The 27,431-nt window shown below is 35.2% G+C and overlaps 1 protein-coding gene across 17 annotated transcripts in view; it reads right to left on the bottom strand.

Moving 5' to 3' along the window:
* Nucleotides 1-27,431, bottom strand: part of OSBPL6 (oxysterol binding protein like 6) — an 89,231-nt gene that overhangs the window by 31,477 nt on the left and 30,323 nt on the right. For 7 of the 17 annotated variants that reach the window (XR_004593103.3, XR_004593106.2, XM_034428388.3 and 4 more), the window contains 10 exons: nucleotides 24,699-24,821; nucleotides 22,435-22,488; nucleotides 20,347-20,460; nucleotides 20,076-20,246; nucleotides 19,271-19,403; nucleotides 18,256-18,359; nucleotides 17,619-17,705; nucleotides 11,637-11,711; nucleotides 3,767-3,932; nucleotides 2,633-2,763 (listed from right to left, as the gene is read on the bottom strand). Coding sequence is in view for 13 of the 17 variants with exons in the window: in XM_034428388.3 (XP_034284279.1) it covers nucleotides 2,633-2,763; nucleotides 3,767-3,932; nucleotides 11,637-11,711; nucleotides 17,619-17,705; nucleotides 18,256-18,359; nucleotides 19,271-19,403; nucleotides 20,076-20,246; nucleotides 20,347-20,460; nucleotides 22,435-22,488; nucleotides 24,699-24,821 (1,158 nt within the window). In the remaining 4 variants the exon portion in view is untranslated. The remainder of the gene's footprint in view (nucleotides 1-2,632; nucleotides 2,764-3,766; nucleotides 3,933-11,636; nucleotides 11,712-17,618; nucleotides 17,706-18,255; nucleotides 18,360-19,270; nucleotides 19,404-20,075; nucleotides 20,247-20,346; nucleotides 20,461-22,434; nucleotides 22,489-24,698; nucleotides 24,822-27,431) is intronic. The other 10 variants (XR_015731175.1, XM_087882053.1, XM_034428398.3 and 7 more) reach the window with 3 other exon arrangements.

The following is a 27,431-nucleotide window of genomic DNA, read 5'->3' as shown; positions in this document are numbered from 1 at the left end:
TCTCAGTCCACACGATCACTGACTGAGGCGAGGCGAGGCGGCTGCAGCAATCAACAAACTTTATTTAGAACGGCAACAAGTTAACAGCAACAACAGCCGTGCTTTTGACAGCTTTTATACCTGAGCTGTCCCGCGGTTAACCAATCAGAGAACAGCTGAACCATTTGTGCCGGTTGCTGGGGGGAGACTCGCGTCCGGCAGTCTTAATATTCAACACTATGCCTAAGGCAGGATTAGAATTCAGTCACCCCATTTCTAGCTTGGTGCCTTAACCACGACACTAGATTGGTTGTCATACTAACATTATCTCATACTATTGATATATATTTGTAACAGAATGAAAATACTCTCCAAATAATCATAAGCTTCTATATAATGGGATAGAAAAAAAAGCAATAAATTCATCTCCTGAGCTGCTTTGTTTACTATAAATTAGAAAACACATATTTTAATATTAACTGTTTAATGTTTAGTTAAGCAAGCTAGACAATTTATTAAGCTGAATTCTATTCAGCTACAGAATATAATTCACCAGAACATACCACAATGAGGGGAAAGCAGAATGGGACCATGGAAATTTTGGTAAACATTTTGATGATCAAAGAAAGAGAGGAAAAGATTAGTAAAGAAAAATATTTCATTTGCTAACCCTGATTCTTTTCTATTTTTAGAAATGTTTATGTTCTTCTACAGAAAGAAACTCATAATAAGTAATGAAAACTAAATGATCAGAGAACCATAAGATGCCAGACTAGAAGCAAAATTGTATGCCATGTTACTATGATTTTATCTTTAAACCATAATAAAATCATTACACGGCAATAAAAATGCTAATTGAGTCACTTAGATGATACTGTGACTAGAGGCAAAAGAATAACATTCTACTAGATATGGATTATTTCATGAAAGGCTTTTTTTCTTCCTCACTTCTTCTTTCCCTATTTTCCTCCCTATAGAAATTGTTATACTAAGAAAGGAGATATTCTAGAATACTGGGTTTCAAGATATCCTGTAAGTGCTAATCAATAAACATTGTAAATAATTTCCTCCTCCTTGGGAAGGAAAAAGAGTAACTAAACAGAAGAAACAATATTATCTAATCACCTCATGAAAAAAAAACAATGAACAATGAAGGCAAGATAAGGCACAACAAAAGCCCTATTTGGAAATATTTTATAAATTAAAACATGACTTCTAATAGAAAACAGTAACAGTAAAACAAAAATGAAACGCAAACTATAGTTAATATCAATATTAACTGAATTGTGAATTTATATGTGGATGCTACATAGATGTTAAGGCAAAACTGAGGAGATATCAATGGGATTGTATATGCCTTACTTCCATGCAATGTATATTTATATTTATATTGTATTGTATTTATTACATTACACTACATTACATTATATTTCTTTATTGCAAGTGCAGATTTTATTTAAACAGACTAATAAAAAGGAGGGAAGACAGGACGTCTACACCTAAGTATTTGTGGATTCTTCAATGGTACCTTATCTCTGAAATACTCTCATTTCTTCTTTGCCTATTATCTTTGAAATGATCTTCTCAAAAAATGCTTGGCAGATACCTTCAGTATAGTTCCAAGACCAGGTCTCTTACTCTCCCAGGCAGATAAACACATTTTTGTGAATACTTAACAACTTTTATTGCTACTATTATTACTGTGGTTTAATGCTGATTAATTGTCCATGCTATAGCAGTTCATGAGTTCTTTATTTTGGTTGTTGTTTTTTAATATTGGTCTTTTTTTAAAAAAACTACGTTTTACTTCATTCAAAGTAAGTGGAATGAAACAATAATACATAGCCTAGTGTGATATATTATGATCTAAATTACAAAAGGAAACAAGGTCATGTTAGGCAATCATAGAAACATTGCTGCTCTCCATAAAAACATCCATTTCAGCTGATATCTAAATAGGCAGATATCAGATTAATCAAGGCAGGCAACATTAAAGTCAACATTTAAAACATTAAAGCTCAATCTCAAGACCCAGTTATGCAACTAAAAAATGTCAGATTCCCATTGAAAATTGATAGCATCGTTTTTCAGATGAAATTGTAAACCTTAGGATATAATTTGGGGGTGTTAGAGGTTTCTTCTCCATTAAAAAAAATGGAAACTATTGGACATGATGTGTCATATTAGTTTACTTAGCACCTTACCCTCCCAGCCTAATAGATTTAAGGGATACACAGGAAACAGAGTCTATCACATTAACACTTCTCCATAGCTCCCTTTACAACTTAAATACATGCGAGTAAGAAAAAAGGAGATTAAAGAAATGCTTGAAGTGGAACTCTAGGTAGCAGACAAACAGAATTAAAAATCAGTATAAAGTAAAATGTTAATATCAGTAAGTTTTTCAGGAGAAGCAATGTTAAATTGATTTATCTTATACGCTAGATTGAAAACACTAGGAAGGAAAAGAAATCACAGGCATTAACTTTCTATTATGTTACATGGAAGCATAAAAAATTATGGAAATTATTGCTCGTACTACTTTGTATTCTATTATCTATTAGAAAGTTGCTACATGTCATGTGTAATTAGAACCCCGCCACACAAATTATAGCTATTTCCAAAGCCAACATTTATTTTCCTATAACATTACCTGAGAAAGTGATTGTCGGAGACGTATCATCTGTGTGTTGTGTGCTGCGAAATCATGTTCTGTTACCATCTGTTTCAGCTTTTCCTTTTCTATTGCTATACTGTTAAATGCAGACTTCAAAAGAGAATGTACTGAAGAAGAAACAAGAATGTCTTTGAAAAACACCGTATTGTTTTTGAATGCAATTATTGAATGTAAACATAATAATATTAAATCTAAACATTATGCATGAAGAAAAGCACTGATGGAAAACGCTATACACGTAGTCCTTGGAAAATTCTGTACAGGTAGTCCTTGAATTACAACAGTTCATTTAGTGACCATTCAAAGTTACGGCGGCACTGAAAAAAGTGACTTATGACCATTTTTCACAATTACGACCATTGCAGCATCCCCATGGTCATTTGATCAAAATTCAGACACTTGGCAACCGGTTCATATTTATGAAGGTTGCAATGTTCCAGGGTCATGTGATCTGCTTTTGTGACTTTCTGACAAGCAAAGTCAATGAGGAGGCCAGATTCACTTAAGAACTGCAATGATTCACTTAACAACTGTTGCAAGCAAAGTCATAAAGTGTTTCACTTAGCAACATAAAAGTTGGGCTCAATTGTGGTCATAACTCGAGGACTATCTATATACAAAATACCTCTTTAGAATACTTTCACAACTATGTTCCCAAAACTGAAAAGGGTTGACAGCATTTCAGATATACACAGCATGAAATAGTGATTTTATATTCTGCTCTTAAAAATATTTCAGCACACTGTGCTCTCTCGCAGCTCCTATTGATAGACTATTTTGCTTCTGAGTTTTACTACAATGACAGTCTCAATAGAACAAAGGCTTTTTTTAAAACGTTTAGATTAATACTGCTGAAAGTACTGCCACAGACTTGAGAAGTTTCGAGAAAACTAGCTGCTGATCTGATGAAAAACACACAAGTGATAACACAACTTTTATGCTGGTGTAGCTTTCTATTAGTGTATCTATTTTGCAGGTTAGCTATAAGGATTCTTTGAAACCAATTCAGGAAGAAAAAGTTTCTTAGACATTTAATTCCATCTGTTTACATTTTCACAGATGAAATGGCCAAACCAGCAGCAATGCCCAGTGGGATACGCACGCACTCACCTTTCTGAGCCATGAGGCAAAACTCTTCCTGAAGTTTTATGTAGTCTGTGGAGCTTTCCAAAGGATCCGATACAGGAGTGGGTGGGGTCTGAAATTCGATGTCTGCACAAAGGTTAGGATTAGATGAATGTAGTCGAACAGGAGACATTGTAGCACTGAAAGGAACCTAAATTGAAAATCAACAGATAACTCCAGTCATCACACTGACTCCATGAAAGACTAGAAAAACCTTATAATACCTAAATCATTTCTTACATTATTTTAGGCTTTATTATTATAAATATTTACAAAGTGTTTTTTTTTTTAAATTGCCTTCCTGGTAGAGGGTCCTTTCTGATTTCTAACAGAACTCTGCTCTTCTATTAACTGAACTGGAATTTACTTTTCAAAGTATCAGGTTAGAATTATTTTATTTTTGTATTATTTTATGAAGTTCAAACCATATCAACACAATTAGTAGCATCCCTCCATCTCTAAAAGATGCACAGTTTTTGGCTTGAGTATTAATGTATTGGGCGAATGAGCCTATCTTAGTGATTGAAATTTGTATCACTCATTTTTGTTTTTTGTTAACTGAAATAATGTTCTTTTTATCTCCATACACATGCACTATTACCATGAAAATGTTCCTTTAACAATTGCCACCATTTTTGCAAGTGACTGAAGGTGATTGAAAACTATATCGAGTTATTTTTTAAAAAAAATAGCATTATGGTGCTAGTTGTTTGGAAATTCATTTTTAGGTGTGGATGCATTGTAGGACTGTATATGACACTGTATTTAAGCAGTATTTTACTATTATCTTAATAGTATTAATATTACGATAGTATTAACAGTAATAACATTATCTTAAAACATAAAACATGCGTTTAGATTATTTAAACAATGTTTATAAAACAAAGAAGTGATAACAACAGCACCCTTTTACAAACATCACACAGAACATGTACTAGATTGTGAGATTCACATAATAGAGTGCTCCACATTTCAGAACCACATGTCATAAAAGATATGGACAAGCAGCATTTATGCAAGTGATTATAGTGTGTGAACTTCCTACAAAACGTGAGTAAGCAAATCATGGAATTCCATCAAAAATCCTCACCTGGAAGCAGTCCAGCACTTTTGTTTATTTTGCAGCGAGTGCCAAAGTTAGACTCCTTTCTCTCAAATCAATGCTGATGCTTTTTGAACATTAATTGAAAAATACTTATGCTACGCAAGGAATAGATACAGTTTTCAATACACAGACAGAGCTAACACTTATAATATGTGCAAAAGCAAGAGTCTTCCAAAGACAGCAAAGTGCAACAAATCATATATTGGAGAGGAAGGAATAAAATAGTGGATTTTAATCAATACTTTCCGGAATTATTCTGAAAAAGCAGATAAGTGAATGGTGGCATTTTAGATATATATTATAATTCAATTAATGGTTTCAGTACACACTTAAACAGCTCAGTAAATTAAAAAAAGAAATTTAGTTAAGATTAATATTGAAGGAATACATCTCCAAATCATATACTATTTAGCTACACTGTTTTGGTGTCTAAATCGGTATAATTTGAAAATATACTGTAGTATTTTTATTTACACTAGCTTTCCTCCAAAATTCATGCTAACAAAATGTTCTTGAATTCAATCCTTCATAACTTGATGGTTTTCAATAATATCTGGAGGGCATGATCAAAAACTATCCTACATAATGCTTAGAATTAAGATTCTCTGAATATCTCAAAAGGCCCAGTATCGTATGCCATCTCACTTTTGATTATTTTCTAAAATATGTTTGCTGTACATACAATAGTGGCCAAAATTGTGGAAACCTTTTGGGAAAAGTGTGCTTTTGAGGTTTGATGGCTAATAACACCTCTCTTTTTTTGGGGGGGGGGAGGGGGGGTTTCAAGATAACATATTCCACTGTTGGAATGGCCTGGGAATAGCCCAGACCTTAACCCAATTGAAAATCTATGGAGCCGACTAAAGAAACTTGTTAGTCAGAAGCAACCCAGCAATAAAACCCAGTTAATAGAAGCAATCATTCAATCTTGGTTTCACATTATAACAGCTGCAGAACTAAAAGACTTGGTTCACTCCATGGGAAGATGTTGTAAGGCCATAATTCATGCTAAAGGTTACCCAACTAAGTATTGACTGACATGATAATTTTTGTATATCTCATTTCTTCTATGGTGATAATTTTTAATATCTCATTTTTTCTACGTATTTCACTTTTCTTCTTTATACTGTAACTGCTATTCTTATAGCAAATCCTTCATAAAAGTTATTGCATTACATTCTTGATTAAATTATCTTTCCATTGATATATAATTTTATGGTACTACTCCAAAAAAAAGTGGTGTTATTAGCTAGTTTTAGAAAATACACTTTTCCCAAAAGGTTTCCACAATTTTGGCCACTACTGTATATTAAATGTACATCGAATGTGTAAATTTTAATACAACACATATGTTCAATTTTGAGATATATCTATAAATCCTATCCTAAATATGTATGCCATCTGACATGCTCATAAAAACAAACACACTACAATAATATACATGCTATTCCATGGTATCGACATGCACAATGTAAGTAAAGTTAGATATGTAATTAATTTTATTTTAAAATTTACTCCAATTCAAATTGCTCATGTAATTTAAGGACCAATAATAGAAAAAATATTACGGAATACAGCTGTGCACACTTTGAACATGATACCAATGGGGTTTTGATCTCACATAAGTGCAGCCTCTCTCTGCTGATCATTTAAGGTACCCCATTTAAATATCTTCTCTATAAGCCTGAAAACGTTATGCTGTTTAAGAACTGAAAGAACTTTAATGTGTAGATTCCTTTATTCCTTCACAAGACATCCTAACCTCTCCTTCCTAAGAGCTTTCAAAGCTCGCCCTGCCAATCACCCAAAAAAAAATATTACAGTCTTTTGAAATAGTCTGAACAACAGCAACATAAAAAGACACAGTACTCTATATTTCAGTAAGATTATTTCATTTTCCATACTATTTGAAACTGGACTAAAATAAAATTGTTACCAAGTTTTTAAAACCTGGACTGAAATTCTTATTTAACTAAACTATCATTCTGCTATGTTTCTTTCCTCTAGGTATCTAATTATTCTAACTGAAAGGTTAAGTTCCATTTAAGCTATTATCTGGAATCCCATTTACATCAACTAAGTTCCAATATTTAAGCCCAAGTCCAGCTGAAATTGAAAAAAACAAGAGGAATTTGCAATGTTATTGTCACATGCACAATGGATAATATTCAACTAGACATTTCCTACTGTAACAATACTTTCCCAATTGTTTTCCTTGGAGAGAATATAGAAGAGAAATGTATGATTACACTGACAAAGAAATCTAGATACCGTCCTGAGGTATTAGCACTGAACTGTAAATCTTTCCAGGGAAGAAATAAACTAGGAACTTCTCTTCAAAATGGAAGCAGGAAAGTGTTGAAAATTCACTTGTATAAATATCAGGGGTGAAATCCAGCAGGTTCTGACAGGTTCTGGAGAACCGGTAGCAGAAATTTTGAGCAGTTCGGAGAACCAGTAGCAGAAATTTTGAGTAGTTTGATAAATCAGCAAATACCACCCTCTGGCTGGCCCCAGAGTTGGGTGGGAATAGAGATTTTGCAATATCCTTTCCCCAGGAGTGGGAGGGAATGGGGATTTTGCAGTATTCTTCCCCTGCCATGCCCACCAAGCCATGCCCACCAAGCCACACACGTCCACCAAACCGGTAGTAAAAAAAATTGGATTTCACCACTGATAAATAGGAATCATAGTTTGAATAAACTATGGGGAGGGGGGGAAAAACTTATAAGACTGAGGGCTAGGGCAACACACCTTGCCTTCAATAGGCTTTAAAAACACTTCTCCAACATGGAGAAAGCATCTCTTGCAATGGCTTCCTTTGACGATGATAGGAGACAAGGACAGAAGAAGTTCACACGAAGTTAACTCATTCTCTGGAAACCTCTGGGGGAATACTGACACTCCATAGACCAAATATTTATTTAGTGTATGCTCTTTTGAAAAGCTAGGATCTAAAGAGATGCAGCAGTTCCCCTATCAAAGAAACAACTACTAATACTTTTAAGATTTAAGATTTTCTTAATCTTGGAAATTTGAAATCAAGAAAATAACTATATTACCCAAGGATCAGAGAACAAGAAAAAAATGCCACTTATGAAAGCCCCCATTTGCCACCAGAGCATATTTATACATCCAAGGGTACTTTGAATCCTTACGTTTTTGGAGTGAACTGACTCTGAATAAATGCAAATCATACCTGAAAAAATCTAATTAGGCCAGAGAGCAATCTATATCTACCTCATTTTTAATTTTAAATATTTATTTTTTAGCACACATACAACAGATCGTTATAAAGTAATTCTTACATCTGAATACAGATATGTATGTAATTATTTAAAACCAGTTGAATATGACTATTTCAAAGCTGACCTCTTTCTAACAAACTAGGCAAGAGGAAGAGAAGAGAATAAATTTTATATAGTATCTACAAACTGGACCAATGGTGGAATAAAGGTGTTACAGGGTATTTATCCTTTCCTCAAGGCCCATTTAAAATGTTTGTTTGCAACATTTATATTTAGCTTTTAATAATTTTTTGAAAAATTACTTAAGTTCATAATTTGTGTTCAGCACCATATCACTTCTAAATATAAGTAATCCTCAATTTATGACCACAATTAGCCCAAACTTTCTGTTGCTAAGCAAGACTGTTATCAAGTGAATTTTGTCCCATTTTATGACTTTAAGTTAATAACATGGATGTTAAGCGAATCTGGCTTCCTTATCGGTTTTGCTCGTCAGAAGATTGCAAATGTTGATCACATGACCCCAGGACACTGCAACCATCATAAATACATGCCAGTTGCCAAGGGTCCAAATTTTGATCAAATAATCATGAGGATGCTACAACGGTCGTAAGTGTGAAAAATAGTCATAAGTCACTTTTCTCAGTGCCACTGTAACTTCAAACAGTCACTAAACAAATAGTTGTAAGTCTAGGACTACCTACAATTTCTGATGTATTTGGTCAGTCTAGCTGCAAGCACAATTCCAATTCTTATTTTTTATGTTGAGAAGGATTTGGTTGTATCAAAGGTAATTTCCTACTAAATAAGCCTGCTCGAACAAGAAGTCCAGTGATATGTACAATAAACAGGTAGTTCCTCCAAAATGACTTTCTTAAATGTCTCAAATTTAAAATATCCTATATATAGAAAGTTAAGGAGGGAGGAACACTTTTAAAATTTTCTTGGCATCAAACCTGATCACTGCAGTAACTTACTTCGTTAGCTGATTTTTAATTTTATTGATATTGTTATTTTAAATCACTATGTCTTGCTTTTGTCATTTGTAATAGTCTACTGAATTGTTTCAATTATCTAATATTCTGTTTTACAGTGCTCATAATGAAATAAATGTATTTTATATATTAAGATGCTAATTAGCCACACAGTCACTTGTTACTTTAAATATCAGAAAATCTCATTACAGAAGTCTCAGGCATTCTTTTTTTTTTTTTTTTTTTGGCAATTCAGATTCATGAACTGACTGTCCCTTGATAGTTGCAGAATTGCAGAACTCCTATCAAGGGAGTCAAATGTAAATAATTAAATATCTTCTCTTTGAGCTATTGAATTATGTTTGCACTCTTTTACTTCCACTTATTCAAATTAACCCAACTTTATTTCATTGATTAATTAATTGATTGGTTCTTCTTCTATTAGATGTCTTAGTTCTTTAAAATGAAAAATTATAAAATATTAACAATAATGGTAGTAATATGACTTTTTGAGAATGGAGCAGAAATGAAACTTATCTAATAATGTAATATAACAAAACATGAAGGAATTCCTTAATGGAGCTAGTACAGAAATTTTTTTCCCATTAAAAGAACCAGTATGACTTAAGCAACTGAACTGAGAACTAATGCTACTCAGATTTCATTGAGGTCACTCCAAAATGAGCATCAGAACTTGAATAGCCTTTTACTAATATTCATACAGCCTGATATGTGCATGTATGTGTGTTTGTGTGTGTAAATACAACATATGTAGGCATTTGGTAGTTTTATTATCACTCCATTTTAGCTCATTTGAATTTTTTGGAGAGGGGGTTATTTATATAAAAAAAGGCAGGAGAAAACAAACAAACAAATACATTTTGGATATATATATATATATATCTTCAGGGGGAAAGTGGATTGAGCAATTATAATAAGGTCATAATAATTCTGGTATTAAAACTCTTTCTCAGTAAGCATCCACATTTTAAATATATATTTATGTGCATGTTTGTGTGTGTGTGGTTTTCTAATTATACATACTATATAAATTTAATAATTTATGAAACTCAATCGCCTGGCTATGTATTTCTCTTTTGATTGTTGTTTTGGTGGTGTTTAAAATCACTATCCAAGAGGAAGCAGAATAATTTTTAAAAGGAAAAAAAAATATTTACAAGCAACATAAAATTAAATTAAAATTTCAAGGTAAGCATTAGATAAATGAATGCTTCATATCAAATGTCAGGTATAATTTTCACACCATTAATAGGATCAAATCAATAATCAATAATTAATTGAAATGGCCAACATGTCATGTTAGAATGAACATTTCCATCAAGTCTTAAAACTTCTATCCTCACTGAACAATTCAAGCAGAAGCAAATGTATTAAAGCTTCAAGTTAAGAGAAACCCAAATTCTGAATGTGTTACAAGTCTATATATAAAATCATTATTTATAAATGTTTCCAATTTGAATTAAATTCTATGTTTGACTCGCTTTTCAGGTATGAAACCTCTGTATTTTCCACAACTTAACTTTGCCACTCTTCTAGAGAGGGAAATTACATGTGGTGATTTGGTATTTTTTAAGCCTTTCTTTCTGTTTAGCTCACAGAATTTACTAACAGAAAAGGGGCACATAGTCTGGGGTCACAAAGACTAGGGGTTCCTCCAAAATCTTGGGAACAGTCCCTCCACGTGTTGCTCCTAATTGCAACTTTTGCAGATGTCACGGCGAAATCCTAAATGCATGAGGATGGAGCATATTCATTATACTTAATTTAGTCTACATTTAATTTAAATCAACATTTTTCTTTCTTTCACTCCAGCCATTGGTCAGTTTGACCCCTGTGTTGGAGGGTGCTTCCTAAAATGTCATTCAAAGGCATTTTAGTTGGGTCCCCACTAAACAAATATGATGCATCCCTCCCATAGGTGGCCATGCATAAAAAGAGTTAATTTCTGTCATGGGAGAGGTGAATGAGACTATGAGAGGGAAGGAGCCAGGCTACTCTTCACCAATATAATAGCCACGGTACTAGCAACAATTCCTGGCAATGTTATATATGTAATGCTTTTTACATACTGCTCATAATGAGCAATCCCATGGCTATAAAACATAAAAGAATTTAGCTCAGAAAATAGAAATACAACCCTTACCTAAGAAATGGCTATATAAACAATACAATTTACAGTCCAGTCAAACTGAAGGCTTTTTGCTAGAACCACATTTTCTCTCTCCAAAGTCAACAGGGTCTAAAGTCCATGAAATTTGGCTAGATTTTGTAGGGTGCTTTAAACAACTTCTGTAAATTCCTATAAATCAGAGCTTTATGAGCCCATTTGTATATAAATATGTTTGTATTCCACCACCATCCCCCCTTATGTGACAGCTCTAGTTTTCCAACCTTGCCCTCTAAACTTCCCCAAGGAGACCAAGCTCTCCATATGGTAAGTGCATGTTCAAGGTATACAGTTTCTCATCTTTAAAACTGGAGGTGCCTTGACTGAGGCGTCCACTCACTGTTGTAGCCACTGCTGCTGCTAGTCTCTGCCGGCGCCGTGCAGTACCGAATTGGCCCTTCAGCGCAGTCCCTTCCTGACAGGGAACATGAAAAGAACAGGGAAGCAAAAAGAAGGAAGAAGAATGATGGAAGGCAAGAAGGAGACAGATGATCAAAGAAAGGAAGGGTTGATTTTTAATGGAATATTCTTCCTAAAAATGCCAAATTCCATAACTCTCTGAACCTAAACAGAGACTGTCTATCTTATCCTACATCTACTGTACGTGTGAGGAAAGGAAAATTATTTTCTTCCCTCAGGTAAGATAATTAAACTAAATGAAATTGCATTGCTTGTTGTCTGGCCAATTAAGGAAGTAGGTAAACAAATCATCACATCTAGCTATAATTCAATATTGCCACTCTATGAGGAATCATCAGAATTTATCATAGGTCATAGTAGTAGAGAATATGTTGGTAGAGAAGAGTGTGCTTTGTTTTGTCATATGCAATAGAAATTCAAAATATTTGTTATGCAGCTTTCTTAGTACCATCTGACTGTGGTCAGCTATGTCTAATCATTTATCATGAAAATAATTTAAAAAAAAACAGGTATGGGATGAAAAGACAACAAAAAACTAAGAATGTGACATTCAGATGATATACTTTGTATTTCTAATACAATCACCTGGAATGCTGCTTTATGCTTTACAGGTTAGCAGGATGGCTACAAGAAAGGGTCAAAAAAGCTAAGATAGCAGCCACTACCATGCAATTCAGGCACTGTCCTTTTTGCATGTATCGTAAAGACTTTTGAGTGTATGATCGTGGCAGCTATCAAGACTTTTTGACCTCTCTGCAGACTTCCTGCAAGTTAGCTAGACAAAGTAAGCTTATATTTTAAGGTTTTCCAAACTGGCTATTTTCTACAATCAACCTTCTGTAGATTTTTACATTATTAACCTGTCTGTTCATTTCCTTTCAAAACTATTCTGCATCCCCCATCCCCAAATAACACCAAACATTATATAACTAACTGTATGTTTCATCTACCAAAGGAGTGATGATTTCAATATTCCATCTAAGATCTACTGTAAAATTACCATTCCACAGCATGCAGCAAACAGTAGTTTTGCAGGATTATAACCAATTCTTTTTAAAAGCCACACCACAACTTTGTACATCCAACTGATAATAAGAAAAGATACATAACGTATTCCTACTTAGATAGGAGGCTTCCCCTATGTCTTTGAAGCTTTGTTCAAGTTAATTACATTTTTTTTTCAATCCAGAAAAAAGGGAGTAAGATTTAAGGTTGCACAAATCCTTGCTACATTCCTTCTGCACAGTTCTTTCATTTTATTCCTGGATGGTATGTAATATGAAGCAAACAGACTTTTATTCCTACACTGGATGTTTCCTTTCAGCATTTCTTGCCTCTGCAGCTCTATCCCTATAGGTCCTCAACAATAAACCACTGTTTAAGTGAAGTAGAGATAAGAATCAGAAGTAACTGATGGAGGTTGTGGGAAAACTCTGAATACAGCCAAAACTGATATTGAGTACAGTAGTTAGTACTATATTTTAGGTAATGAGGACAGAAAATAGGAACAGACAAGAGAGAGAAAAAATCGCTTCCATTTTATACCAGATATGATTTAAACAGGTGTAGTGGTATGGGTGGCCTAGAGGTGGAGCTCTCGCCTCACAATCAGGAGGCTGTTGAGTTCAATCCTAGGTAGAGGCAGATATTTTTCTCTCTGTGCACAATATCTGCTGAACAAAAACTCCGCATTGGCGACAGGAAGGGCATCCGGCCAGTAAACACTCAGCTCCATTCAGTTGCCCAGACTCCACCCCGCAAGGGATTGCATTACAAGAAGGTGATGATGATTTAAACAGATGCTAATTATATCTAGGAACCGTTCTATTATGAGCCACCCAAGAGAACTATTACAATAGGAGAATTTTGGAATTCTTTCCTTTTTTAGAAGTCACATATCCAAAAATAACTGCATGAAGCCTCTAATATATTTTTCCTATTTCAAATGGTTTTCATAATTTAGCAGCAACAATTTAAATTGTTGCATTAAAATAAAATTTGTGTCCAATTCTAAAGGGTAATGCTCATCTCCAATTCTCAGCTGAGGGAGCCAGCATTGTCCAAAGACATTTCCATGGTGAAGTGGCCAGCATGACTATACGCCGAGGCGCATTGAACATTGTTACCTTCCCACCGAAATGGTATCTATTAATCTATTCACATTTGCATGCTTTCGAATTGCTAGATCAGCAGGAACTGGGCCAAGGACAGGCGCTCAACCCTGTTCTACAGCACTGGGGTCTTAAGCCCTGGCTGTCAGCTTTTCCAGCTGACCAGGTCAGAGTCTTTAACCACTAAGCCAACGCACCCCCCGTCAATAAATTATTATTATTAAATCAGAACAGTCTTGCAAAATTAACATATTACAAATGTATTTATTTTTTAGCACATGGCTTATCATACATGGAAATAGCAATATATATTAACATTTTATCTCGATTAGCAAAACCCAATAAAATATAAATGTTAAAAGATCTATGTTCAAATACCAATATCTAGGTAATGTAACAATTGAAGCGCAGCATCATTTATATTTTAAAAAATCAGATACTGGGCTGGTTTATGTTCTCTGTTTACAGGCAGTTACAATGTGATCTATAATTTGACATGGGGCCCCTTAGTCACACTAAGGGGAGGGTACTCTGCCGTAATTATACAGAGCATCCCTCTACATTAGAAATAGAAACAATGAAATTAAAATTTGGATCCAGGTTTTCAAACCAATCCTCGTTAATCCTATATATATATATATATCACTAAAATATCAATTTACGTAAAAATACAAAAATAAATACTGCAATATTTATTTATTTCTTTTTTGTTGTTTAATGTTGGTGACTTGATAGAAAAACAATCCGTCAGACTGTTGACTGTTATTCTAAAATCTTTCCGCGTAATTTCAAAAACATTACATTAATTCCAAAATGTGCAAATTCTATAGGTCTCTGAATTATACCTTCTATATGGGAAAATTAAAATAAAGAAGTCACAAAGCAATCTAAACAGAATTTTTGAAAGCATGGAATAATTTTAGGAAAATCCCTTTGAAATTTCTGCTATAAAAACAACAGCTCCATCTCTGAAGTCCTGCACTTAGGTAAGAAAACCAAATATACAGCTATAGAATAGGTAATAGCAACAGCAATAGCACTTAAGACTTTACAGCCCTCTCTAAGCAGTTTACAGAATTAGCATATTACCCCCAACAATCTGGGTCCTCATTTTACCGACCTCAGGATGGAAGGCTGAGTCAACCTTGAGCTGGTGAGAAGCGAACTGCCAAACTGCTGGCAGCCGGCAGTCAGCAGAAGTAGCCTGCAATACTGCATTCTAACCACGATGTCACCACGCCGCCACCAATATCTGGCCCAATAGTAGTAAACTGTTGAGAAGGATCTGGGTGTCCTAGCAAACCATTACGTAAATATGTGCTGGCAGTGTGCTACAGCTGCCCAAAAAGCCAATGCAGTCCTAGACTGCATCAACAAGATCACGAGAAGTAAAACAATCTAAATTTAGTATTCCTTACACAAAACATTAATTGAGATATATAACAAAACCACTGCTATATAAACACTTCATGCAAAGCATACCACAAACACAAAGATAGTGTTTAGATAGAACACACGTTCTCTCTTCTAACTTCAGAAAGAATACAATGGAAGTCATGATTCCTTTTTTTTTCCCAAGGAAGAAAAAAAAAATCAATATGTCCTGTACACTTATAAGCAGTTATCATTATACCTATATTATTGCTCTAAGCAGAAACCACTTATTTTCAAGCTTGCAATAGTCTCTTCGTGAAAGTAATGCCATTTTAAAAAATGTGAAGATATCCCACTTCACTCATAAAAGAAATGTTTATGAAGTTGTTAAAGTGAATTCTTCCATAAATAGTAGATTCTATTTTGCCATATTGCCATTTTTGCTATCAAGGTAGTATCAACAACATAGCATAGGCTGTTCACGTTTTTCCTCCAATTTTAAAATCATGACATACTTCAATCCAGCCACCCTTATTATATAGTCAGCATACAGATTGAATAAATAAGGGGAAAGTGCATAGTCTTGACTTATTCCTTTGCCAATCTTGAGACAGTCTGTTTCACCATGTCCTTTCTGCACTATGGCTTATGTGTTTATGAAATATAAACTATGGTTTACATTTCATAAACACATAAAAGTAATAGTCTTCTTTGGTTTGATCTCCAGTTGTCTATTCCCACTGTTTTTGGAAAGTCAGTCAATGATTCTCATGAAGATCTTCCCAATGACTGGTAAAAGTCCTAAGTCTCAGTGGCTTTTGCATTTGCAACTATTGCCATTTTCCAAAGTAGCGATTTTAATCGCTCATTTCCATGCAACGGAAACCTCCTCTGACTGCCAAATAATGGGAAACAGTGAATGCAGTCATTGAATTACATTATCTCTACCAACTTTGAATATCTTGGCTCTAATTCCATTCATTCCAGCCGTTTTACCATTTTTCAATAGATTTAATGCTGTTTCTATTTCATTAAATCCAGCATTCAAGACCTGATTTTGTGGCGCTTCAATGAGCAGTAGACCTACTGGTATCCTGCAAAACCTCATGTTTGTATAGTTGCTGGAAAAAAATTATATCCATCTTTGAAATTGTTCATTTGAAGATTACACATACCACATCTCAAATGTATATATAATTGTCTTTTCATTACTTGTTGAATTCTGCCCCCCCCCCCACATTAAAGCATCTAGGAAAACAAAACTTTGAACATCTATGCAAGGATGGTTTCTGATACAATATCACTTTTGAGTACATAAACCTTGCACACTGCTGCTGTGTATAACTGCTCTGTAAGTATCGTAATTAAATGTGATTTCCCAAAATATGTTCACACCAGGAGTGAAATGTTACCGGTTCGGGCTGGTTCGCCAGAACCGGTAGTAAAAAATGCTACAGATTCACCGAACCGGTAGTAAAAAAAAAGTAAAAAAAAAAAAAGTTCTGGCAATCAGCTGAGTTTTTTTTTTTTTTTTTTTGTTACTTTTTAAGCATTTTTTTACTATTGGTTCAGGCAAATAGGTAGTAAAAAATGCTTTGAAAAAGTAAAAAAAAATGGCTCAGACAATCGCGCGGCACAGCTGTGATCATTGGAACCTTTTTTTTTACTTTTTTAAAGTATTTTTTACTATCTATTCACCTGAACCAGTAGTAAAAAATGCTTTACAAAGTTTTTAAAAAGGTTCCTAAGATCGCATGCCACAGCTGATTCACCCCCCCTCGCTATTCTACTTATCTTCCCAAGCCTCTTTTTGTTGTGTAGTGTGCATGCGTGCACAGGGGGCATTTGGTGTGAACTGTTCATGTGTGTGCTTGGTGCGCATGCGCAGCCAGACCAGTAGCAAACCAGTTCATATTTCACCACTGGTTCACACACAAAATAGACACATATATTCAACATGTAACTTATGATAGTGTCTTTATGCTTAGAGGAGAAATGATATGGTTACCAGATCAAGACTGTAAAATCCAAAGAACCGCTAGATCAGGGGTGTCAAGTTGTGGCCCGCAGCCTGGATTCATCACGCGCTGGCCACATCCACCCCCAGTTTAGCGAAGAGGAAAAGTTGTGATACATCACGTGATGATGATGCGACTTTGACACCCCTGCACTAGATGGAAATAAAGTTTTATAGTTATCTGCTACTTTCCAGTGGTCCTTTGGATTTCTGCAATGAGGTCTGGCAGTTCTAAGAAAGGACAAATAATTACAAAAATAATTTGAGCAGCAGACCTTAATTTTCAATTTTTAAAAATATATCAACAAATATCCAGTAATTCAAATTCAAATTAATTTTATGTTTTATTATTTTTAAGAAATACTTAACCAAACCATAGTTAAAACAGTGAACTCAGTACCTGAAGCTGTATTTTAGCATCTTTGCTCACACTTTTTGTTCTCCATCTTCTGGTGACACGCTTGTCTTTCTTATCTACACTGTTAGCCTATGTTATAAAATAATTAAAGTAGTAAAGCATTGGGTTAAAGCTGACAAAGCTGACATGGACAATACTGCAAAAGTTAGTAACAAACATCGAGCATTAGTTGACTGCCAAACATAAGCAAAGTGCTAATCTATACATTATGGTACAGATAAAGCAAACATGCCATTAAAGACAGTTTCAAAAATAACAATTGCAGGACAATTCTTCAACCATTTACGATAAAGAATTCTTTCTAAAATTGGCTAACTAGGATAATTCCATTTCTCTTTTCAGAACAGTTCTTAACACGAAGAACAAAGAACAAAAGGGCAACTGAACATTAAATTTAGAACAAAATATGCAATTTAGGTTTAAAAATTATTTCAGCTGACGCTCTTTAGAGAACCTGACTGTAATAATGAATAATTCTGCACCACCTTGTGTCATACTAGAAGTTCATATACTGAGAATGATATGGCTGGTAGCAGAGAATGTTCATACAGAATATTTCTAATGCAAAATAGTATAAGCGAACATTATTTTAATAATTTTTAAAAACAATTTTATTTACCTGCATATCTGTGAAACTAGGTGCTGACTGAGTTCTCTGAAGTATTTCTAAGTTCTGAAGAATTTTACTGAGTTTTACAAGATTTGATTGACAATGTGCAAGATCTGACAAAAAAATAATAGATTTAGAACAACAAAATCTTACTTTAAGATTTTATTTTCTAGAGAAACACAAGATAATTTTCTGAAATGACAACATCTGAAACCCCCATTCCCCACTAACATTCCATAAAGGAAAGAAGATGATCACACAGTAAAATCCATAAAGTTCATGCCACAGTATGCTAACAGATTTTGGGCTTCCTTCTCTATTCCACACTGCTGTTAAAATTTCTTCCTGCATGTCCCCAAATCTTCTTAGAATTAACTTCACAGACTGGTGGATATCATGAGGGCAAATTATTCCATATGCAGAACAGAACAATTTATGTACTAGTCTAGTGGGAAGACCCATTGAAAAAACTGCCTGGAAACACTCAGAGTTTTGGGAAGGTTTTTATTCTTTGATTCTTCTATCTTATTAAACTGTAATTCAAGGCAAATGGTGGGAACATCCTAAAATTCATTTTGGCTTATCTTTAATCCCTACAATTATTATTTCTGAGTTAAATGATAACTATTTTAAAAAATTTAAAGGATACATTGAAGTAGAAAGTATAAAATATGTTATTATTACCTATAATATATAGAAACTACAGAATTTTCAGTTCTGTATTACAGATATACATACTACATAGGAAATATTTGTTAAGTAGAAGTTGAGCACTTTTAACTATAAAATATACTAACATTAGAAAAGATTTTTGATTAGTCTCGAAAATCTGAATGTTGATGGTTCTTGGAAAAATGGCATTTAATTAAAAAGAGGGGGCTTCATTTTAAGTACAGCCAAGGGAGAATTCCTATATTTTTTTGCTGCATAACATACAATAAGTACATTTCCATCATAGCTTCAAGCTCTATTCTGCATGTAGCTCTATCAGTAGCAGTGAAGATTAAAGGAAGGAGGTACTGACCTTCTGCACACTTGTCCATCTCCTCTGATTCTTGCAACCAAGCAACTACTTTACTTTGGCCAGTAGTACATGTTTCAGGTAGACTGCTACTGCAAGGGATAGACGGTTGCCAGGGGAAATTATTCTGTGAGACCTAAAGAAAGATATAGCCACATATATGCATATACCTGTGAGAATTCTGGGAGAAAAACTGCCTGTGATAAAAATAAAGTGATAATTGTTATTCTCTTCTTTAAAACTTGAAGCATGTATATGTCTGACATTCTAGTCTAAATTAAACTTAATAAGTATTTCAGTAAATGTGGTACAGGTAGACCTCAATTTACGACCACAATTCAGCCCAAAATTTATGTTGCTAAGTGAGGAATTTGTTACATGAGTTTTGCCCCCCTTTACGACTTTCGTTAAGTGAGTCATTACAGTTGTCAAATTAGTAATACTGTTGTTAAGTGAACCTGGTTTTCTTATTGACTTTGCTTGTCAGGAGGTTGCAAAAGGTGATCACATGACCCTGGGACACTGCAACCGTCATAAATGTGAGTCAGTTGTCAAGCATCAGAATGTAAATCTCATGACCATGGGAAATGGTCATTAAGTGAACTGTTGTAAGTCAAGGACTACCTGTACAGTGTAGATTCCTTTGTTGAGTGTGTTCTTCTTTTCAGTGTTAGTGTCATATATAACGGCATCCATTTTCATTTGCATCCATAATGGAAGAAAATGAGTGGATAGCAATGTTGTATATTATAAAACAACTATGTATGAACTGAAGGATGGTATTCTTCCTGATCAAAAAAGATTATACCTTAGTTTCCAGCACTGTGGCATTAGTAGCTGGTGAAGATTCAGTGGTGGAAGTTGAAGGGAATATGTGGAAACTGGCATCCCGTGGCGATCGCACAATCTCATTCTGACGATATAATCTATGATGGCGCAACTTGGACACCCAAGCATCAAATGAATCCTGGGATTTTACCTAATTAAAAGATCAGCGTGAGTAAGGAATCCAATAATAGTATTTGATCTTCCTTTTACAGCAAAACTTGAAAATAAAAATTAGTAGAAATATTCCTTACTTTTAAATGGTAGATATGCTCCTCAGTGTCAAGATCTATCCTACGTGCTTTCTTTTTAATTGACATAACCGATAATCCCACATCTATGCTCCCATGAACCTTCCCTTTCTGAGTCTGAAAAAAAAAAGAAGAGTAAACATATGGACATTAAGAAATAAAAGGCAAAACTGGTAAGTTATTGGTCTTTAGAATGGACGGACAGATGTAAAGCTTTCTGGGATATAATGCAAGGATACATAAAATAGCAAAAATAAGAAAAAGTTGGGAAGACATTATCACATGCTGCTTATCAGGACGGGATTATTATGTAAGAAGCGCACTGCTTTTTTTCCCACACATAAATATCAACATTTCACAGGCTGAGTAAATAAAAGATGTGGAATAATTATGTATAAAACTATTTTAAGAACAAAACCAAGCAAATGACAGATGTTTAAATATGAGAATGAAAAACAAGCCTGTGGCTACAATTGAGATAATCTACATATACGCAAAAATTACACATGTAATTTAAGTGACATTTCTATGACAGCTACTTTCACTGCTAAATAAATTCAGATTAACACTGGCTCACCTATGTAATAGTAAAAGCTATAATGATAAAAAATGGCTAATATAACTCTGGCAAGATACATCATTCGTATGCAAATGCTACATCTGTAAAGATCAATTTATACTGATAAATAATAATAGAGAGTTTCTGCCCTCATGAAAATTTGTACCTATATAAATTCCAAAATAGGCCCGAAGGCGCAAACTACATAAATAAGCATAGTAACTTCTATTTGTCATCCATTGTACACATATTATAACTGAAAATAATGTTACCTAAATAGTTAACTCTTCCTCTGAACAAAATATTGACATGTTCTAAACCAATGTTCCCTTCCCGCGATTATACACAAAGGGAAAATTAATTATAATTTAAGATTGCTTTTGTGTTTTATGAGCATTTTGTGCTGAAACTCTTGTTTTATAAAATAAGTAACAAAATGTACTTAATTCTAATATATAGATATAGATATAGATATATAGGTAATGTATGAACAACATACAACAAAAACTAAATTCATCTACAATACTGTAGGCCTTGTTTGTTTTATACTGCTGTTTATTTAAATTGCTAGATTATGAAGTTTCAGCAATAATTATTTATTATTTTAATGTTTTTCTAGGCTACAATTTTTCCAATGTTTATATAATTACTGACTTGTATTATGGTAAAAATAATTATTTTATTATGGTCTACAATCACCTTATAATTAAAATAAAACAAAGTTACAATTTAAAATCTCTAACTGCTACTTATTAGTATGGTAAACCCTTGATTTACCAATCTTCATTAAAAATTGGTTCATGAAAGCAATGGAGAAAATTCATTTACTGTTTTATGCATCCCCTTTGCCATTTAATGGATATTCAGATCTAACAATAATCCCTTCCTCTCTATTGTTCTGTGAAATTGAGGGTTTGATGTATTTTGTAGTCCACTGAGCAGCAAATGGCACATAGAGTGTTTCTAAGGCACTTGACCTACAAGGACACAGGTGCTGCATAATAGGTACACTGATGATATCAATGAAATAATATTGCAAAAGGCAGAACACTGATCTGACCAAAGTAAAGTTACAAAGTAGTAGTATTAAGGCAAGAAGCTGGTGTGCTTTCTGTTTTAAATCTCAATAATTTAAGAGCCAGAGGGTGGAATTTACTGGCTGGTTATAAACAGGAGTTTGCCCTGTCAATCTTAGTTGGGGTGTGCTTTCTTCCTTGATGTAGGGAGAAACCACAGGAATGAGATTTCGTCTCTAGGTGATGAAATAACTGCTGGAAAACAATTCAGCCCAGAGACACTAACAACTCAGCAGGTTAAAAATTGTCTAATTGCCACAAATAAAATCTGACAATTTATAAAACTGAAAAATCCAGAATGTTTGCGATAAAAGGAGAAAGGGGGGGAGGGGGTGGAACTGAATGGCAGGATTTATACCTTTTCTCTGCAGTACAGGAATGTCTGCATCACTACTGGAACTAAGCAACCAAATAATATATAACATTCAGTTTTTAAAAAGCCCCAGGATTACTTACATCAATTGGTGACTTTGAATATTTCAACATTCCATTGTCCAGAACAAAAAAGCGCTGCAGGAAAAAAAATGTAGGCGATCACAATGCAATGGAGGCTATATAAAACTATTAATGAAGACATTAGCACACTGCATGCAGCAATAAACATCATTACAAAAAATGAAGAGCCAGGATAGGGACAGATTTTCATAGCTATGTGGTTGGTCCACACCAGCTTGATGGAACATAATCAATCAATCCCAAAGCTAAGTCATTAAAGTTGCTTTATGAATTGAGTTATGGTATATGGCAATACAACCCATCACTTTTTTTTTAATAAATAGCTCACAGGATCATATGGGAACAAAGTATTTTCAGAATGGATAAGAACAGGACCTATGCAGTCCTATTGAATAAGAAGCACTTATGTCCCCAGAGCAGAGAAAGGAAGGATCTATTGGCTCCTCAAACTAGTTTAGACAAGAAGCACAAAACAATGCTAACAGTACCTTTACTGTAAGGTTATAGAAATAAAATCTTGCAAGCCTGAAAGCACCTCTCACATCATTTTACTTTTTCTTTCTAGAAAACTAGGAAGGGTGCCTTCTGAGATGCTTCCTACACTCTTTTTCCTCCTCTTTTTCCGAGATACTTTGGCATGAGAGTTATCCAGTATGCGGCTCTTTCTCTTGCTTCCCAAGGTCATTCCAATAGACCATGACAGAATCAGACTGACACAAGCAGCACTGCAGCATTTGATGCAAACCCTGCCCCAGTCTATGTGCATTGTAATGTAAGGATATCTCAAAAAAAAGAAAGAAAGAAAGAAAGAAAGAAAGAAAGAAAGAAAGAAAGAAAGAAAGAAAGAAAGAAAGAAAGAAAGAAAGAAAGAAAGAAAGAAAGAAAGAAAAGAAAGCAGAGCTTAAGATGCAATACTGCTTTCATCATTCTGACAAAAGCAGCAAGATTCTGCAGCTTGTACCGATAAGGGGCCTGTCTGAATTTCTGAAAGTGACTCTGTTTTATTTGACAGAATTGAATCAAAGCATGCATGGGGCAATTTCAATAACCCTACTGAATTACTGCATCTGAAAGCTTGACTAGAATTAGGTTTCTGAAGGCTAGGGTCTTAAGAAACTTTGCTTGGTAGAACCCTTTAAATGAAGAGAACCTGATTTCCTGCAAGTCTTTGCATTGGGATCAGAATTAAAAAACACAAAGGCTTCATACTGAATTGATACACTTTTTATAAGAACCATTCCTGTCAAATCCTTCTGCAATCTCAGAGAAACTGATACTTTCTTAAACACCTACAATTTACCCAGTTTCATACATCATACTCAAGGATTTCTGTATTATCACTTCATTCAATAACTGATTGCAATGGAATCTGAACAATTACTTTTTACAATAATCAAACCAATATTCGATCAGACAGACAGATAGATGTTATTGAGTTTTAAGAAGAATAGTAAGAACTAATACAAACTAAAAGAAAACAATAAAGAAAGAAAAGAGACAAAAGAAAAAGCTAAAAATACAAAAAAAAGTAAGAAGAAGGTAAAGAAAAAAAGGAAAGTAGAAAAAAGAAAAAAATAAGATAAAGAAGTGACTTCCAATCCTTTTCTCAGCAGGTGTTAAGTACAATTATATTTTAACCTCTCTCTCTAAGATTAAATCATTACTCTCTTCTTTCTGTAGTCTATATATCCTTTCTAATCATCCAAACCATAAACCATAAGTCCACAAGTCTATACTAGATACTGTTTTTTTTCTCCAATCAAATATGTCAATTTAACCAGTGGATTTGGTATTTTCTATTCCATACCAGAAATATATTTTACTCTGAATCACATATATCTTCGTAAGAGAGTACAATTTATATTTCACAGTCCATTTTCTCTCTTGCTTTTCCTCTGTCTCTGTGTATGTCTATAACTGAGTAAGACATATACATGCTGACGCAGTTAAATTTCTGTAAAGGGTATATGATCATGTGATAACTGATTGTTTCTAGCCCTACAAAGAACTGAGGAAGGTTTATTAATCATGTTCCCTTGAATGCTGATAGAATTCAACGTATTATATGAGTGCAAAACGAAGAAAGAAAGTGAAAGCCTCCTTCAGATTCTACCATTCAATTCAAGGTCAGGGACTTAAGAGGTAGGCATGGTTCAACGACTGCTAGTCAGTTTCTGAACAGAGTTCAATTTGCTACAGTTCATGATGAATTTTGTGTAATAATTGAAAATAACGGCACCTAACATGTTTTACACATATTTTACCTTGTGCCAGCCTTTTAAAGGCCATTTCCTTTTCTTCAGCATGAATCCTTCATGTTTGTCTGGCTTCTGGACATTAGTCTGGCCAATTTTCAAGCCTTCTATAATTTCCCAGCTGTCTGGTTCCTGAGGAAAAGGGGGCGAAGAGGAGGGAACAGAACCAAACAGATCAAAATTTCACTTTTGTGGTGCCTATTATTCAAGCTGTTTTGGCAACCCAGTGTACGTTTACATAAAATCTATCCCACTGAATTCAATAAGACTGACTTTAGTTAGCAAATAAATAAGAAACTGGATATTACGTAAACTACACTAAGAACAAGAACGTTCCAGAAGTATATGCTAAGGAAATTACTGCGGGAATTCTAAGGTTAAACTATATACCCCTATGAGGTACCAGTTTTGGCAGCATCTCATTCCATTCATAATTAATTGTGGCTAAAATCTCCTTAGTTCTATTTGGGCTTAGTTTTTTTCCAAAAAATGTTTGGAAGAAACCTGGTTTGTATGTACATATCTGAAGTTGTAGCAAGCAAAGATGTCATCCATTTGCAAAAGATGTACCTAGCATAACTTCTGGGTACATCAAGACACAATAATTCTAGGAGCAGTATTTCAAATTGTAACCAAGTTCTTTGATTGGAAACAAATGACGAGGGCTGATTTTAAGCATTCTGCCTAGCAATAACTATCAAAATCACGCTACTCATCATGTTCAATCCTTAAGTTTTTATAATAGAACAGAGACTTGTAAACAGCACTTCTATGCATTACTGATGTAGTACAGGGATACATTAAAGGATTGTGTTATGCTGAATTCAGCCTTCAGTAAAAGGTTTTTCATTATATACAGTACCTTGCAATATTTATATCAGGGGTGAAATGCTCCCAGTTCAGACCGGCTCGGGCAAGTAGGTAGCGATGATGGCCGGTGGTTCAGAGAACCGGTAGCAATGGCAGCTGGAGGCTCCGCCCACCCGCCCCATTCCCCAGACTCGGGGAATGCACCATTCCCAGACTCCTACTGCTCACCTTTCTCCCGCAGCTGGCTGTCAGGGAAGGCAAGCGCCCAAAAGGTAGCGGAGTCGCTCACTCTCCTTCTTGAATGAGCCGCTCTGGTCAATGCACCGGCTGCACAAGCACACATCATTTATTTAATTCAGCAGCAGGTTGGGTGTGCACTTGTGCAGCCAGCGCATGGACCAGAGCGGCTCATTCAAGGAAGAGAGTGAGCAACTCCGCTACCTTTCAGGCGCTTGCCTTCCCTGACAGCCAGCCGCGGGAGAAAGGTGAGCAGTAGGAGTCTGGGAATGGTGCATTCCCCAACTCCGGGGAATGGGGCAGATGGGCGGAGGCGTGTGGTGAAGGGCGAGCAGGCAGCGGCTCTGCGGCAAGACCGGAGTTGAAGAATGGTGCATTCCCCGGACTCCTACTGCTCACCTTTCTCCCACGGCTGGCTGTCAGGGAAGGCAAACGCCCAAAAGGTACCAGAGTTGCTCATTCTCCTTCTTGAATGAGCCGCTCTGGTCCACGCGCTGGCTGCGCAAGCGCACATCCAACCTGCCGCTGAATTAAATAAACTGTGCACTTGCGCAGCCGGCTCATTCAAGAAGGAGAGTAAGCAACTCCGGTACCTTTCGGGTGCTTGCCTTCCCTGACAGCCAGCTGCGGGAGAAAGGTGAGCAGTAGGAGTCTGAGGAATGGGGCGGGTGGGCGGAGCCACAGGAGAAAGAAATTTAAAAAGTTTTCCTACCGGGTTCTGTGGGCGTGGCTTGGTGGAAGGGGGTCTTGTGACTGAGTGGGCATGGCTGTGAGTGACATCGAATTGGCCATGCCCACTCAGTCACAGGACACCCCCCCACCAAGCCACGCCCACAGAACCGGTAGGGAAAAATTTTAAATTTCATCCCTGATTTATATACAAAATTATTCTCAAAATCTCATGCAGGTAGTCTTCAACTCACAACCACAACTGAGCCCAAAATTTATGTTAAGTGAGGCATTTGTTAAGTGAGTTTTGTCCCATATTACAACCTTTCTTGCCACATATGTTAAGTGAATCACCAGTTGTTAAATTAGTAACACAACTGTTAAGTGAATTGGGCTTCCCCATTGACTTTGATCATATGACACTGCAATCATTATAAATATGAGTCAGTTGCCAAGTGTCTGAATTTTGATCACATGACCATGGGGATGCTGCAAGGACATAAGTATGAAAAACAGTCATAAGTCACTTTTTTCAGTTCCAAGCAACTGAAGCAATCAATTAGGCTAATGCCTCCTACTAAGGCAGCATTTAACATCCAGCTGCCTGCAATTACTGCGAGTTCAATTCTCACCAGGCTCAAGGTCGACTCAGCCTTCCATCCTTTCTAAGGTGGGTAAAATGAGGACCCGATTTGTGGGGGCAATAAGCTGACTTTGTATAAAAATATACAAAAGTATGAAGGCTATTGCTTAATGCATTGTAAGCCGCCCTGAGTCTCCGGAGAAGGGCGGCATATAAAAATGAATTAAATTTTTTTTAAAAAAAATTAACTCACCAAGGATCTGAGCTGGAAAGGATGAAGCTAGAAATGGTTCCAATCAGGGTTCTCACTTAATGATTAGATTATGTTAATGACAGCAACAGGGACTGTCATGATTGTGGTCACTAAGGAATGTGGTCACATGATGTCATGCTTAATGACCTGTTTAACAATCAGGCACCAATTACCAGTGTAATTCAAGGGC

Source organism: Pantherophis guttatus, chromosome 1, assembly GCF_059756535.1.
Source record: "Pantherophis guttatus breed Tessera chromosome 1, ASM5975653v1, whole genome shotgun sequence".
Lineage (NCBI taxonomy): Eukaryota > Metazoa > Chordata > Lepidosauria > Squamata > Colubridae > Pantherophis > Pantherophis guttatus.
This window is presented reverse-complemented; position numbering and strand designations above follow the sequence as displayed.